Consider the following 14309-nt stretch of genomic DNA (forward strand, 5'->3'; position numbering starts at 1 on the left):
TTTTACGAACCTTTATTAGCCTCGAGCAAAGTTTGGCCGGCATGCAGAGTAAAAGTGAGTAATGAGAGCTTGTGGGCAGCTGTTCAAGATGCAACATGAGCATCAAATTTGAACATGTTGTTGAACAAGACTTGAGACGGCGTGGGAGGAGACGACGTGTAAGAGAATTAGACGTAGAGAAACACGAACACAGGCGGGCAGCGCTAGTGTGTATGTTTGAGGAAAGGAAAAGAGAGGGGGGGAGAGGGGGGGCTGCGCTCCATCCACAGTGTCAGCGCAAGAGGCAAAGGACAAGAGATGCGGAATGCACCACGGTCTGCTTCAGGAAAAGACCAATCATAAAAGCCGCCACCAACGATTCCGGCAACGGAGCGAGCAAACAAACATTCCACCTCCCTACGAAGGGGAGGGCCTCGCTCGCCACACGTCTATCACCCCAGTTTTTGCTCTCTCGTTCCCATCTCTCTGCTCGCGCCGTCTCATCTTGCTGCTGTCGATGCTGTTATGCCTCCATCCTCATCTTTCAGCCTAAGCCCCGAAGCCTGTGCTGTGGATATACTAACCTTGGTCTCTCAATATATGACTTGATCCCTTATTTCAGCCTTGGTCTTCCCGCCTCTATACATCCTCTCCGCCTTGCCTTTCTATCTGTGCTTTTCCACCCTGAGTTGGCCTTGGCAAAAAAACAGACACATACCAAGATAGGCGAGGATGTGCACACAAACAGGTGACGAGGTGTGGCTTGACCACAGAGAGGGGTGGACCAAGAGTGATCAATCAGAGAGTGGACGTTGTTCAAATTTTATAAGTGTGTATTGAGAACCAAAATAGAGACTCACATGGGATGCAAGACACTGTGCTCTCTTGTCCCTAACTGGATGGAACCCCCATCCAGCTGTCCGGCTACCAACGTGAACCAGTGGGGGGTTCGATGCAGTTATGAAGTAGATATGCGAAAATCTTCGTAAACGGAGCGACACGGATAACGAAGAGAGCGGCGTATCTTGCCCTCATCTAGACGTCAAGCTGCTGCCATCATCATCAAAAGATGCAGATGCAACCAAACCCCCCCCCCATGCATGCCGTTGCGGCAGCAAGCATGACCACAACAGAGCCGTGAATCCCTGCTTCAGATCCCCTGTTAGTTTTTGGCAAGCAACACCATGTGCTTCTCCCTGTCCTCCTCCTCCTCTTCCTTGCTATTCTCCCTGTCCGCAGCACGCGTCTACCGCGCCTCCATGGATGTGTACCAGTTCCGCATACAAGGCAAATTGCAGAACATGACATGACATAGTAATGGGCACTAGCCACCTACCTACCCATAGACCGGAACAGTCCAACAGCAAGAGACATCAGCGCCCAGTATCAGCAGTGCCAGCCAGGCTCTTCGCTCGCTTTAACCAAAGACGGTCAAACAGGAAGAGCAGTATCCGAAAAGCCAACGGAGGAGTCGTCATCTAGCGAGTGAGGGGCTTTAGAAAAACTGGTGTACGGTCGCCTGGCGCCGCTTTCAACCCTGTGTCCGAATGCGGCAATCAGCTAAATGCTCTTTCGGACACAGAGAAGCCAGCGGCGGCATAGAAGGGAGACTAGGTCAGAAGAAGCAGAAGGGCCCATCTTGCGAGATGTGTATGCGTAACATGTACACATAAAACCACCCGGCCTGGCAGAACGCTTTTCTTTCACTCCCATCCCGCCCCTCCCCTCCTCCAAAGGACAGATGAATGAAGTCCCCTTCTCATTGTCACAAAGACAGACATCCCTCGGCTTTCACCACCTGCCTCTGATTTCCTTTAACCACAACCAGGCATACTTTCATTCTCACCACCTGCAATACAGAAGCAGGCTCTCAGATTCCCAGTTACCACCTTCTATCATATCAACTCAATTCAACTCAACCCACCCTTGCCTCTCTGTCCTAGCCTAACCCTGGCCCAACTCCTCTGCAACACTGTTGTCCCACCCAGTGTTTGCATGGTCAGAGTGACAGCACCCAAAAGAGGACCAGGAAGGACAAAGAACAGAAGAAAGGACTGGCCGAAGACGCGAGACGACAATACAACCTGGCCCTATTCGACATTGAGACCCGAAGAAGAAAAGGACCAGAAGCACAGCCCACATACACTGCAGAGACAAGGGGAAAAGGGGAGAAGAGAAAGGGGGACTGAACCAAGTCATCTAGACAGCATCCTAGACAACGACAGCAGCAACAGCAGCAACATCGACATCAACAGTAACAATAATAACAACAAGAATAAGAAAAAGAGGAGGAGCAACCAAAGCAGCAGCAAGAAGAATTCCCAGAATCGCCAAAGCCCAGCATTCAGCAGCCTTCCTCGCCTATCATTGAAGAAGAAGGGAACCCAAAGCTATTCATAGAGCTTGCTGTGCTTAGCCATCGCCATACTGCCGCCCCCTGGCAAACCAGTCCGGCCTACCCAGCCTATCCAGTCCTCCCAGCTGGGCAATATCCATTGCAACCCATAATCCAGGGGACCGGTTCCAGCGCTCCGCTGATTCCTGCTCTTCGGCTGCTTGCAACCACGTTCGCTCGCCTCCATCTCCCTCCATCCCCGTCCTCCCTGGTCCTTGCAGCACTGCATTGCACTTCACCGCATACCACACCTGCAGCTGCCACTGCAACAGGCTTACGGAACACAGGCTCTCGGACAGATACACCCACACCCACACAGAGAGAGAGAGAGAGAGTGAGAGAGAGAGATAGACAGACAGGGCTAGGCTCTGGATACTTCCAGAGCAGTAAAAGCCAAGAGCCGTCTGTGTCTCTCCGGGTGAGCCTGTGACTGTACCTCTCACTCTGGTCGCCAGGGTCACCACTACTTCTCAGCTTCTTCCCAGCCCACCCTCTCCCTTTCTCTCATGCACACACCACCTCCCGACCACCACCACTACCGCCGGCTGCTCGACATCTACTGAATGTAGATAATCTGCGGGTGCAGCGGCCTCTTTCACACATTTGCCATCCCACAGCTGCTGCTTGTTTTCTCCTCCCAAGCATTCACCCACCCGGAGGCCTGTATCTGTTGCCATACACAACCATCACCTGGCCTAGGCCCGACCTGGTGCTACCATCAGAGACTTCAGTCTGCTCATATTCTAACGACTACTTTATTCTTCCACAAGTACCGAGACAGCCGCCAGTAGAACGAGATAGAAGAGGAGGAAACAAGAAGCGGGGATCTCAGCAAATCTGCAACATCAAAGATCCGGATCGCATTGATAGCACCCTGGACAGCTTCGACTTCGCCCTCGTTACCAACTTCGATTCCTTCAGCCACACTGGTTGACCATCTGCGGCTGGGAACTTCAGACGCAACTCGACTGCCTTCAGCTCTTGGGAATGGAACACAACGGCCCTCCGTCTCCAGCTCCTTCAAACGATGATATTCACCCCAACGGACTGCATCACTTGATACGCCCGATCGGAACCACGTCTTACCCCAGAGAGCATCTGCACCCTAATGATATGGGGGGTTTGCAGACTCCTTCTCGATACGGCACACCTGTACCTCAACAGGATATGCCTTACGGTCACCACACCCCGTACTCGCACCGCGCAAATGATGGTCAGATGGTAAGAATTATCACCTTCTTCACCCACACCTTTGGTTCAAGAACCCCCACTGACATGATGCCGCAGTCTTATCACCATGGCTATGACACTAGCGCTGGCTCCATGTACGGCCCAATGTCCGGGGAACTAAGCCATCAGGTAAGTAACCTCTTGAGCGCTGATGAATGGGTGACCGCTTACAAATTCCCTTACCGTAGCCATACAGCACCCCCGACACATCACCGCCTACACCTTCGCGGGCGTCGGATGTGTTGACCACTCGTAGTGGGCTCAACATCCACAAGGGATCGTCGACTATCAAGCCGCTCGCGGCTCGGGCAACCCGTGTCGAAAAGTCGACGCCCAGGAAGAAGAAGGAGCGAGCCAAGTCGTCCAAAAAGATCGACGGCGTAACGAAACCCCTGAGCGAGTTGGCCAAGGAGCAACCTCACATTCCAGTGGCAGACATCGGTGCCTACGTCCAACGGTCTGCAGAGGTACGAATGAAGGAAGTGGAAGAGAGCAAGACGCCCGGTAGGATCAAGCGGCCCATGAACGCCTTCATGTTGTACCGCAAGGCCTACCAGAACCTTGCCAAAGGTCTATGCACACAAAACAACCACCAGGTGGTATCCCAGGTCTGTGGGAGCGGCTGGCCCTTGGAGCCCGAACATGTTCGTGACCAGTTCAATGACTGGGCCAAGGAGGAGCGAGCGAATCACCAGAAGGCCCACCCCGGATACAAGTTCACGCCGTCAAAACCGAGACCCAAGGCGAGGGAAGAAGATGAGTCCGATCAGGGCGATTTGGACGACATGGAATGGGGCCGTAGCCGAGCAGGCTCAAGGGGCAGGCAGCTGAGGAAGCCAGCACACGGCAGAAACGAAGCGCCTGCATCCATCTTCCACAACTACCCACCGCTCCAGACAAGCCCGATGGGTCTTGGGGTGCAAACGCAGTCCATGTACCACTACAGCAACCCGGGAAAGCCTCTGCCAGCGCCATATAGCCAGACTGGCCTTGGAGGTGGTCAATATTACCAGCAAAGTGTTCATCAGCGTCAGGACGCAACTGGCTTCGTTGAGGACGTGCTCATCCGAAAGTCGCCATCACCAGCGATGGGCTATGCTGCGCCGTCGATGGACAACCGTTACGACGGCATGGGTCAGTATGGACCCATGTCGCATCATGACGGCCTAGAGCCCATGATTGATCCGGGTTTGATGGGGCACGGAGGACACCCGTATGGAGACCCGTATGGCGATCCCATGCTGGAGCCGAGATGGACGAACCCTCTTGGTTTCGGCGACGGGAGACAGGACCTCCTCGAAGGTCTATCTGGGTACGATGATAACCTTATGCATGACCCCCAGTTACAAATTTTGAGGGGGCAGGAAAGTAGCTGGAGAGTGGAGGAGCTTGAAGGCAGCCACTTCAACAATTGGATAGACCCAGAGTGAGCGAGCTCCAAGGCGGCTTGAAATCCGATTTGCTCCGTCTTGTGTTCTGATCTGATTTTGGTAAGTATGGGCGTCAGGAGTATTGGGTATCTTAGAACGTCGGCGAAGTTCTTCTTCCTCTTGTATTTTTGTTGAGACTGGAGATGAAGGCACCGTTGAGAGCGGACGGACCAACGGCCATTCGGAAGGGTGAGATGGTAAGCATGACGAAGCAGATATGTCATCTTGTACGGCGCGGGAGAAAAAAAATTTAGAAGCCATATGCCCTCGCTTGTAAAAACAGGTTCGCCTAGACAAAATCGGTCGATTCAGCCTGGAGAAATGCACTATCGGTGATAGCTGATGCTTGAGTGGTGATGGTTGATGATGTCTAGCTGGCTGTTGGCTGCGAACAGACAAAGTTGTAGCGAGACGACATGCGATAATAGGAGCTAACTGGGGGGGCGGTGCTATTTGGCTTGAGGTGGAAAGAGTTGCGATTCTGGCGACAAATGATTGAATCTCACCTGTTGTGTTCTGCTGTCACGCCCTAGAGAGGTGAGGCGACGTTGAATAATAGGCTCTATTGGCGCTTTGACACTTGCATCGATGTCCAATATCCCGCCATACATGATAGCTACCTGTGTTCACTTATGCATATTTGAATTAACAGTTATATGCATATAAAGAGGTATATAAGCCTCGCTCGAGACACATGAGTGCTTACGAGGTAGGTTTGGCCATAGCTTTAGTGACAGACGACAACCCCCGCCAAAAGCAATCAGCTCCTGTGGTGAAGGAAGTACCTTGCGATTGAGCCGCTTCATCACCAAAACCCTCGACCGACAAGGAGACGATTTGCGCCCGGTATTGGAAACGTCCTCTCATTCAAACTCGCAATATGACCTGGATTTCACGCTCCATCACGGCCATTGGCCTTTTGCTGCTCGGTCACGCGTAAGTTCAGCCATCTCGCCATAGTGACGACTGCGCTAATATATGGGTGAAAACCTAGCTGCTACTCGGCACAAGAGCATTCCGCGTTGCAATCCTTCCGGGCTGCGTCGCCCTTGGCGACGTCCACGCCAGCGGTCAACACCTCCCTACCGGCGGATATCACCATCGAGACGGCTGTGGCGACAGTGGTCATCATTATCGGCCTCGTACTAGGTGCCCCAAACCTCCGACCGATTCAGTGGCGCGTATGGGCTGGCAAGATTGAGAGGGAGGGCGAGGCAGGATTCTTGACGGGCAGTGGTGAGGTTGAGAAGGACTATGTTGGCAATCCTTTCCGCATTCTCGAGAGTCGACCAGGCTTTGCCGATGTTCGGAAACAGAGACGCGACTTCACCAACTGGATCAAGGCCGGTAAGAAGACTGGGAGTTCGGCTGCCTCACACTGAAAACGAGACGGCGACCACCTGTGGACGGAGATGCAACGTACTTATCATAGCCAGCTCAAAGTGCCACTACCAACCTATAGACCTTGATTCGAAGCCACGCACGCGACCTGCTTGTCAACCCATCCTGAGGTGGGGCGATGACCATGTAATTTACGATGGAAAACTCGTCGGCTCTAGGGGACCGCTCTGGAGAATTGCCTGATCCGGGATTGAGTCTCATGTGTCTATCTCTATGATGCTTTGCGTTGGGTACGGTTTTGACATGCATCCCACTTGAACGGGCAGCATCATGCCATTCATATGGAAGAAAGGGGCTTGGGGTGCCAAGCAAACTATACGTTGAACTGTGTCTTCCGTCCGAATCCGGAAGTAGAGTGGTTGAAGATGTTGTAAGACGGGAATAATATCGGTTGGTCCTTTTGTACCTGATCCGAGCATAAAGCTGTGTCTGATTGAGAGACTATAGGCTCGAATTGTCGGTATCGCCGGGTGATACTTTATGAACTCTTGTTTGCGATTGGCGGACCCCTTTGCGAATTGGCCTTTGGCGGTTGCTTCTCTGCTTCTCATTTCGACGCGGCAGGTGCGTTGGCCGAGTTAGGTAGGCACTTTCTATGGACACCGATATTATCCTGTCAACTCTACCGGCAGGAACCTCCACCTCCTGCGCCTGCTGTCTTCAACCCTTCAACTCCTGCCTCCAATCACCAATCCACTCCATCTCGTCTTGTTCTGGGTAATTCATTTTGCTTGTGTAGGGCTCATAAACACTTCGGTCCCTCACCACGGCACTCTCCCTCGTTGTTTTAGACACATTCGCCTATTGTAAGTCAACATGCCAGGACGAGGCAGGACCAACTTCGGTCCTTGGCGAGGTCGACCTCGATCCGGGGGAGGCTCAGGCCGTGGACTGGGGGGCGGCTCACGAGGAGGCTCTTGGAGTAGTTCTGAACGCAGTCCAATGGAGGGGCCGAGGGGAACCTCGAGGGCCCCTGCCCGGTCAAGAGCTCGCTCTACTCGTGCATCTCGCGGGTCACGAGGCGCTTCTGGTCTCATCGGCCCAACGCCCACTTCGCCCATTTTCTCGACCCCCCACAGTGCCCGTCAGCAGTCAGACGCAAGACGAAGGAATGCAACTTCTAGAGCAGAGCGCATCGAAGGTTTGGAGCATCGACGAAATCCGCTTCACGGAATGAATCGACTGATTTGGCGCAACTACAGGCAATGATGTCTTGCGTCTTGTGCCAGACCACAGCCTACCTCACTATGGGTCTCGGTCCACACCATCGAGCGGGCGCGAAGGACATCCGGTTATCAGGGGGCGGTCCCTGACCGAAGCTGATCGGATGAAGCAAGTCATCATAGCTGTTTCTGTCGGCGAGATGGGCGTACTTGGCTGCGCCTACTACGACTCCGACGAAGGCCATTTTTTCCTGCTTCAAGATATGCCGTGTACCGAGCCGTTACAGTTTATCGAGACGATCATTGTTCATTGCCAGCCCACGACAGTCTTACTGCCCTTGAGAATACCGGATGCGGTGCTTCAGTTTCTAGAGCAGCACAATAGCACCGTGGATCGAGGTGGGCCGGTTCTTACCAGATTGAAGTGTAACCACTGATCGCATGTTTCTTTAGATTCCGAGGTAGAACAATACACCATTCGGTTACTTGGATCGAACGAGTTCAGTCACGCCGCCTCCTTGGACAAGCTCACCGGCCTGTCGATGATCTGCACAGAACACGCCCTCGTAACAAATACAGACAATCAATTCGCCCATGACAGTATGGAGGGCACCCAGGCAGAATGCCACAATGTCAAAGTCATGCGTCTAGGCACTTTCATAGACCTCGACAGCGTCATGTCGGTAAGTTACCGTGCAGTGCGAGCCATATATGCCTCCAACCCCTAACAGGAGTCAGATTAGATGTGCCGGCGCCGTCTTGAGCGAGATCACGCGCTTGGGGGAGATTGAACAACCGCCAGGCTTTCCGGAAAATATCCTCATCACCTCCATCCGAATGTTCACCCTGACTGACTTCATGTTTGTCAACACCGACACATTATCGTCCCTCCAGGTGTTCCAATCAGAGCTACATCCCAACAGTCTGATGTCGGGTACAGGCATAGCAGCCACCGGGCTGAAAGAGAGCTTGTCCCTTTACGGCATTTTCCATCCGCTAGCCGGCACATTCCAGGGAAAGGCAAAGCTCAGGCAGCTGTTCCTGCGTCCACTGGTTAATATCGAAGTTATTCAAGAGAGGCATAAGACTATATCAGTACTTCTACAACCCGGGAACGAGGAAGTTTTTGCCGAGATTTCAAAGACCCTGAGAAAGGTCACGGATATCAAAAAAGCCTTGGTTCAACTGAAAAGGGGCGCTGAATCCCCTACTAGCACTGCGTCGGTCGAACGCGGCGTGTGGTGGACCTTGACTCGGTTTGCACTATCCATGTTGCGTCTCAGGGATGCCGTCCTTCAGCTACGAGAAGGGCACGATATCGCCGTTTTTCGGCAGGTAACCAAAAGTCATAGCACAATCACCAGGTATTTAACTAACACGCTCGCGCAGATGATCGACGCTACTCCCGTAGTCATTATCAAGAGTGTTGGAGAACTGGTTGGGACAACTGTCGATTTTGAGGAGACCAAAGCAAGTTCTCGGGTTGCTGTGAGATGGAACGTCAATCCCCAGCTCGACAGGCTCAAACAAACATACCACGGGCTGGATTCTTTATTGAGTGATGTCAGTACGTCGATGTCCCGCAAACTCCCCGAGTGGGCCCGGAAATACGTTACCGGTTGCGTGTTCTGGCCTCAACTGGGTTTCCTCACCGTTGTGCCTTTGCTCCCCAACACTGGCGAGGCAGGTTACGAAGGACAAGGATTACATGAAGACCGGTGGGATAAACGGTTCGTTGCCAACGGAAACGTGTATTACAAGAACAGATGCATGTTGGAACTAGATGACCAACTTGGTGACACATACAGTAGGATTGTCGGTTAGCAGACAAACTATGACCATGGTATAAGACCATTGCTGACCTTTCTCTAGATTTGGAAGTCGAAATACTGCACAACCTGGCCTGCCAGGTTCTCAAATACGAATCGACGCTCAGTCGTGCGTCTGAAGCTTGCGGCGAGCTTGATTGCTTAGTAGCACTAGCCAAAGGGGCACTCAACTACGGCTGGACCAACCCAAAGATGACAACCGACAACGTTGTGTCAGTTCAAGGAGGGCGTCATCCGCTCCAAGAGTTGACTGTACCAAGATTCATCCCCAATGATTGCCAGCTCGCTGGCGGCTCTGGCGGCTCCGTGGAAGTACGGATGGAAGTACCCGCGAATGAGAATCCGAAAGCCAGCATGCTCGTCGTCACAGGGCCCAACCATTCTGGAAAGAGCGTATATATCAAGCAGGTCGCTCTGATAGTTTACATGGCCCACATAGGCAGCTTTGTGCCTGCGGACGGCGCTACCATTGGCATCACTGATCAGATCCTGACCCGCATCTCGACGCGAGAAACTGTGTCACTCGCAGAGAGTTCTTTTGGCACTGACCTGAGGCAGGTTGCATTCCTGCTGAAACATTCTACCCGCCGTACTCTGATTGCAATCGACGAATTCGGAAAAGGAACAGCAACCGACGATGGATCCGGACTCATGACCGCCCTTATTGATCATTTCACCGCTCTCGGCTCACAGACACCAAGGGTCCTAATCACAACGCACTGTCACGAGATATTTGAGGATGGTTATCTGGGGGATAGGCCAGGGCTATTTCTCGCACACATGGACGTTCGCCTTGATCTCGAGACAAAGCGCACCGAGGACCAGGTGGTCGCTATGTACTGCTTGGTTCCAGGAAGAAGCATGTCGAGTTTTGGAAGTCGGTGTGCAGCACTGAATGGGGTCAACACCGCGGTTGTGGAGCGAGCTGAAGCAATTGTACTTCTCCTGGCTCGCAACGAGGACCTCGGATTGGCATGTGCCAAGTTGGATGCTGAAGCCGAGGCCCGGCTCAAAGAGTCCGAGAATGTTGCCCGCAAGTTTCTTCAACTCTCTCTGGAAACCCCTAGGACGACCCGGCCACAGCATGGAGCGGTTACTGGCGAGGAGCCTATACGAAATTTGCTTCAGAGGCTCTTGAAATTCAATATTGCCGGCTGAGCAAGGGAGTTGGGGCTTATGGTTGGCGGCAGTGTATTAATATGGACGACGACCTATTCATGTACAGATATTTGTGTTTTGAAGAAGCTAGGACGTCACACTGTTGGCAGTTCCAAGTCAAGCACCGGAGAGTAGGTACGTATGATCAAGGTACATCCCACCGCAACTCAGGACATAGTCGCATGTGCATATCGAATATCAAATTAAGACATGTCATGTGTGACAACCACGGCCCACGGGTAATAAGCACTTCGTCATCTTGAGTAAACATTACATTGAATGAAAGAGGAAAATAGACAATGTACCAGCCATCTAGCCATTGGTTCGTTATGCCGACCGACCCCCTGTCCCTCTCGAAGTTTGGCGCTGACGGGCATAGCCACTGTGAACCAACGGAAGACAACCTTCTCAGCTCTTGGCCCTGACAGGCTGTGACAGCGAATGGAACCAGACAGAGAGTGGGGGGCTTACTCAAGTTAACCAGCTAGCTGCATCATCCAGCTTGCCGCAAGATATCTAATTATAAGATGTGACGGTGGCTGCCTATCCAATCCCAACCTACCTGTTACAACAACAACAACAACAACAACAACAACAACAACAACAACAACAACAACAACAACAACAACAACAACAACAACAACAACAACAACAACAACAACAACAACAACAAACTGCTGCTCGCGCGCGTGAACGTTTCGCAGTCCACACGTGCCCAATTTCTGGTCGCAGACTCGAACTCATGGCGTCAAAGTTAACAGACAGTCTGCGGGATAAATTCCGGGATCTCGACAACAATGATGTCTACACTAGCGTCAAGGCCCAGGCTGCCAGTAATCAGGCTCGCAACTTTGTCGTCGAGTTCAATCACGATGAGGCTAGAATTGCTTGTGGCCTAAGCTCTGACGAGTTTGGAGTGCTCCTCGGTCTGAAGGCTCCCGAGGGCATGGTACGTTGGATCAACATTTGGTCTCCGAGCAAGCAAACATCGGTGGTAAAGCAGATCGGCAACCGCTATGGATTCTCTCCAAGGCTACAGGCCCTAATGGTGGCTCCTAATCTAGCATCTGTGTTGGAGGTAGACAATAAACAAGGCTCTAAGCAGGGCGATATCGAATCGGTGTTGATGCATGACGAGCCCAAGGTACAGCCGTCAACTCACACAACAGAGCAGAGCCTAGAAGATATCGAAATCTACCAGTTGGTCAAAGAGACGGTCAACTACACGTCGATAGATCAGGGCAAGGAGTGTGAGTACGAAAAAGGATTATGTCTCACGCAACCGTCTAATGTGTGGCAGTTCTTTGCATCGGCGCCAACTGGCTGCACCGTCGACCCTCAGTTGGTGATACCGAAAAGGCTCAGAGAGTGTTGCCGCCCTGGCACTGGTCTTGGCTTACTCTCTGCTCTGACTGTACGTCGTCAATGAAACCCCATACCTGTTCTTGATGGCGGCACTAGCGACAAGCTAAACGCTGCCTCAGTCGTTGTTATATCGTTCCACGAGATACCGCCGACGGAACAGCCTGGAAGAGAAGACTGGGCCAGAGATGAACTACAAAGCATGAGATCTAACACCCTGAGTGTTTTATGCCAACTCTCGAATCACGGCATAGCGGACTTCACCGACAGACTCGTCTCGTTCAAACGAGTTAGGCAAGCGCTGAGTATCACGGAGCCCAGATCCAAGGCCGCATGTGAAGGCTCAAGTAATCTGTTCTACTATTTGTTCGAGGATTATTCAGCAGCCATGCCTGTGTTAAAAACCTCCAAGCTCCAGCTCGAACACTTGGTAAGTAGGAACTAAACATCTTGGAGTGCCCGCTAATGAGGTACTACGTGGCCCAACAGAGCGACCAGATTTTTGGAAGTAGGGTAAGTAAGGGAAGGAGACGTTCATTTGCCGGATATATGCCAAGTAAACGCATGAGTCAATGCTGATATCTATCTCTACAGGGCCGAAGAACAAAAGTCGGGACAGAAGATGTCATTAGGTCTCTCCACACGCTGAGAAAGGAACTTCGCCAACTTCAACATCTTTTTGAGAGTTACAGAAACCTCATCCGACGTATCTGTTGGCCGCGATCCGCTGATGCATTTCGAGACGGTCAACATGGTTACTTTGAGCCATCAGAAAACGTGTCCGGCGAGGTCAACATATCCTCATCGGCTAGGAGCCGCTTCGAACGCCTCGGAGACAGACTGCAGCTGTTGATGCTGAACACGATTCAAGAACGCTTGGAAGAGCAAAAGGCCTTGTCTGATACGGTAAGATGCCACCGAAACGACACAACGTGCCGTTTTCAATGTTTGCTGAGGGTGTCCACCACGTTACAGTACTTCAGCCTCACGGCCCAGAAGGACTCGCAAGCCACTGCTCGCCTGAGCAGGAGCGCAACCCTCCTTGCCAAACTGAGCGTCTTCTTCCTCCCCATTACCTTCATGACCAGTTACTTCTCCGTGGAGATACCCGATCTGGTGGAGCATTACACGCCCAAGATGTACTGGATCTGTTTCGCTATCATCGCTGGCCTTTCCTTCATCAGCCTCTTCTTCTTCGGCCGAATGCTGGAGACCGTTAGCGACACCCTCGAAGGCTGGGCTGATTCAGTCTCGCGAAGGGCAAGAGGCCTCATTGGCTCGAATGTACATCATGATAGAGACGAGCAATAAGATGTACATAGGCCGACATGCATGTGACAGCTCGACGGGGATATTCGCCTGCGCCGCCACACCACACCCCGCCGATGTCGCGTACAGTAAACCAAATAGGAAATATGACGAAAGGGAGCGAGAGAACATCTGCATCGTAATCATCCTCATACAGTGATTATAGCAGATCCCCATCATGTCGTGCAATCTCATTGCAAAGCGCCAAAGACGGCCACTCCCACGCCGGCAGCGATACCGGCCATGCAAGCCGCCGTTGGACGTGCCGCAGCGTTGATGACAACACCGTTAACCGTTGTCGATTGCGCACACTGTTCGTTCTCCAAGCCATAGCAGGCGCGGGAGCTTAAGCTGGAGCAGATTGGGGTGGCTGAGGTTCCGACGTCCGGTCGAGTGGCGGCGACCGTGGTGCCGCCTCCGCCGGGAACGACAACAGTCACACCGAAGCCCGAGTTTCCGTCGAGCTGGGTCACGCAGCTCTGGTAATTCCGAGAGCACTGGCTGACGGCAGATGAGCATTCGCCGCGGTCAAGAGACGTAGCAATGTACGGAAATGGGAAGTATTCATTCGGCACGTAGGAGACGGCCGTCGGAGCGCTGGGCGCTGTCGTCGCAGCAGTGCCAGTGCATACTGCCCTATAGTGTGAGATAAACTGTCAGCTTTGTCGACGTGATAACATAATATTTCCCACTCCTTGCAGAGGGGAAGAGAGAGAGGCGCATCCGTACCCTGAAGGGCAGCATGCTGGCCGGTTGTTATCGTCAAGTTCGCAGGCTTGTCCCGTTGCGCAACAGACGCCCTCAAAGGCTGTTCCGAGCGAATCTGAACATAAAGAAGTGCCGGCCGGGCAGTCTTGCCGCCTGAAGAGCTTCAATGGTGATCCACCTGCCACGTAGGCCGCCGTCGGGATCGGCGCCTTGGTTCGGGTTGGCGTCGGGGTCAGCTCCGCAGCTGCGAAGAACGAGCTGGTCGCTGCGAGAAATGCCAGACGTGTCGTCCACCGCGATAACCTCATCGCTCTGGTTGTCCAGCAGCGTAAAGCCCAAGCAAGCG

The 14309-nt window shown here is 52.7% G+C and overlaps 5 protein-coding genes across 5 annotated transcripts; 4 read left to right on the forward strand and 1 right to left on the reverse strand.

Annotated features, from left to right (window-relative positions):
* Positions 1-3361: 3361 nt before the first annotated feature.
* Positions 3362-5034, forward strand: CDEST_10120 (Putative High mobility group box domain-containing protein; the record flags this gene model as incomplete). Its single annotated transcript, XM_062926278.1, has 2 exons — positions 3362-3733; positions 3793-5034. 2 exons carry the CDS (start codon positions 3362-3364, stop codon positions 5032-5034), a joined length of 1614 nt encoding a protein of 537 aa, XP_062782329.1.
* Positions 5035-5759: 725 nt separating this feature from the next.
* On the forward strand, positions 5760-6454 carry CDEST_10121 (Putative membrane magnesium transporter). The gene is made up of 2 exons (XM_062926279.1): positions 5760-5970; positions 6029-6454. Exons 1-2 carry the CDS (start codon positions 5915-5917, stop codon positions 6414-6416), a joined length of 444 nt encoding a protein of 147 aa, XP_062782330.1. The 5' UTR covers positions 5760-5914; the 3' UTR covers positions 6417-6454.
* A 797-nt stretch (positions 6455-7251) lies between these two features.
* CDEST_10122 (Putative DNA mismatch repair protein MutS, core) lies at positions 7252-10767 on the forward strand (the record flags this gene model as incomplete). Its single annotated transcript, XM_062926280.1, has 5 exons — positions 7252-7576; positions 7638-7997; positions 8052-8281; positions 8337-9417; positions 9471-10767. 5 exons carry the CDS (start codon positions 7252-7254, stop codon positions 10583-10585), a joined length of 3111 nt encoding a protein of 1036 aa, XP_062782331.1. The 3' UTR covers positions 10586-10767.
* A 378-nt stretch (positions 10768-11145) lies between these two features.
* On the forward strand, positions 11146-13414 carry CDEST_10123 (Putative Mg2+ transporter protein, CorA-like/Zinc transport protein ZntB). The gene is made up of 6 exons (XM_062926281.1): positions 11146-11835; positions 11886-11999; positions 12070-12377; positions 12437-12460; positions 12542-12853; positions 12923-13414. The coding sequence occupies exons 1-6, from the start codon at positions 11328-11330 to the stop codon at positions 13256-13258; spliced, it is 1602 nt and encodes a 533-aa protein (XP_062782332.1). The 5' UTR covers positions 11146-11327; the 3' UTR covers positions 13259-13414.
* A 19-nt stretch (positions 13415-13433) lies between these two features.
* Positions 13434-14273, reverse strand: CDEST_10124 (uncharacterized protein). Its single transcript, XM_062926282.1, has 2 exons — positions 13985-14273; positions 13434-13891 (listed from the first exon to the last, which is right to left on the reverse strand). Exons 1-2 carry the CDS (start codon positions 14269-14271, stop codon positions 13447-13449), a joined length of 732 nt encoding a protein of 243 aa, XP_062782333.1. The 5' UTR covers positions 14272-14273; the 3' UTR covers positions 13434-13446.
* Between the last annotated feature and the right edge of the window lie 36 nt (positions 14274-14309).

Source organism: Colletotrichum destructivum, chromosome 6 (assembly GCF_034447905.1).
Source record: "Colletotrichum destructivum chromosome 6, complete sequence".
NCBI classification, from domain to species: domain Eukaryota; kingdom Fungi; phylum Ascomycota; class Sordariomycetes; order Glomerellales; family Glomerellaceae; genus Colletotrichum; species Colletotrichum destructivum.

Excerpts from the sequence above, each read along its gene's own strand:
- CDEST_10123 (XM_062926281.1), top strand. The coding sequence starts at position 11,328 with ATGGCGTCAAAGTTAACAGACAGTCTGCGGGATAAATTCCGGGATCTC. Across the intron at positions 12,378-12,436 it reads AGCTCCAGCTCGAACACTTG|AGCGACCAGATTTTTGGAAG; the intron begins GTAAGTAGGAAC and ends GTGGCCCAACAG. Across the intron at positions 12,854-12,922 it reads AAAAGGCCTTGTCTGATACG|TACTTCAGCCTCACGGCCCA; the intron begins GTAAGATGCCAC and ends ACCACGTTACAG.
- CDEST_10124 (XM_062926282.1), bottom strand. The coding sequence starts at position 14,271 with ATGAGGTTATCGCGGTGGACGACACGTCTGGCATTTCTCGCAGCGACC. Across the intron at positions 13,892-13,984 it reads CCAGCATGCTGCCCTTCAGG|GGCAGTATGCACTGGCACTG; the intron begins GTACGGATGCGC and ends CTCACACTATAG.
- CDEST_10121 (XM_062926279.1), top strand. The coding sequence starts at position 5,915 with ATGACCTGGATTTCACGCTCCATCACGGCCATTGGCCTTTTGCTGCTC. Across the intron at positions 5,971-6,028 it reads CTTTTGCTGCTCGGTCACGC|CTGCTACTCGGCACAAGAGC; the intron begins GTAAGTTCAGCC and ends GTGAAAACCTAG.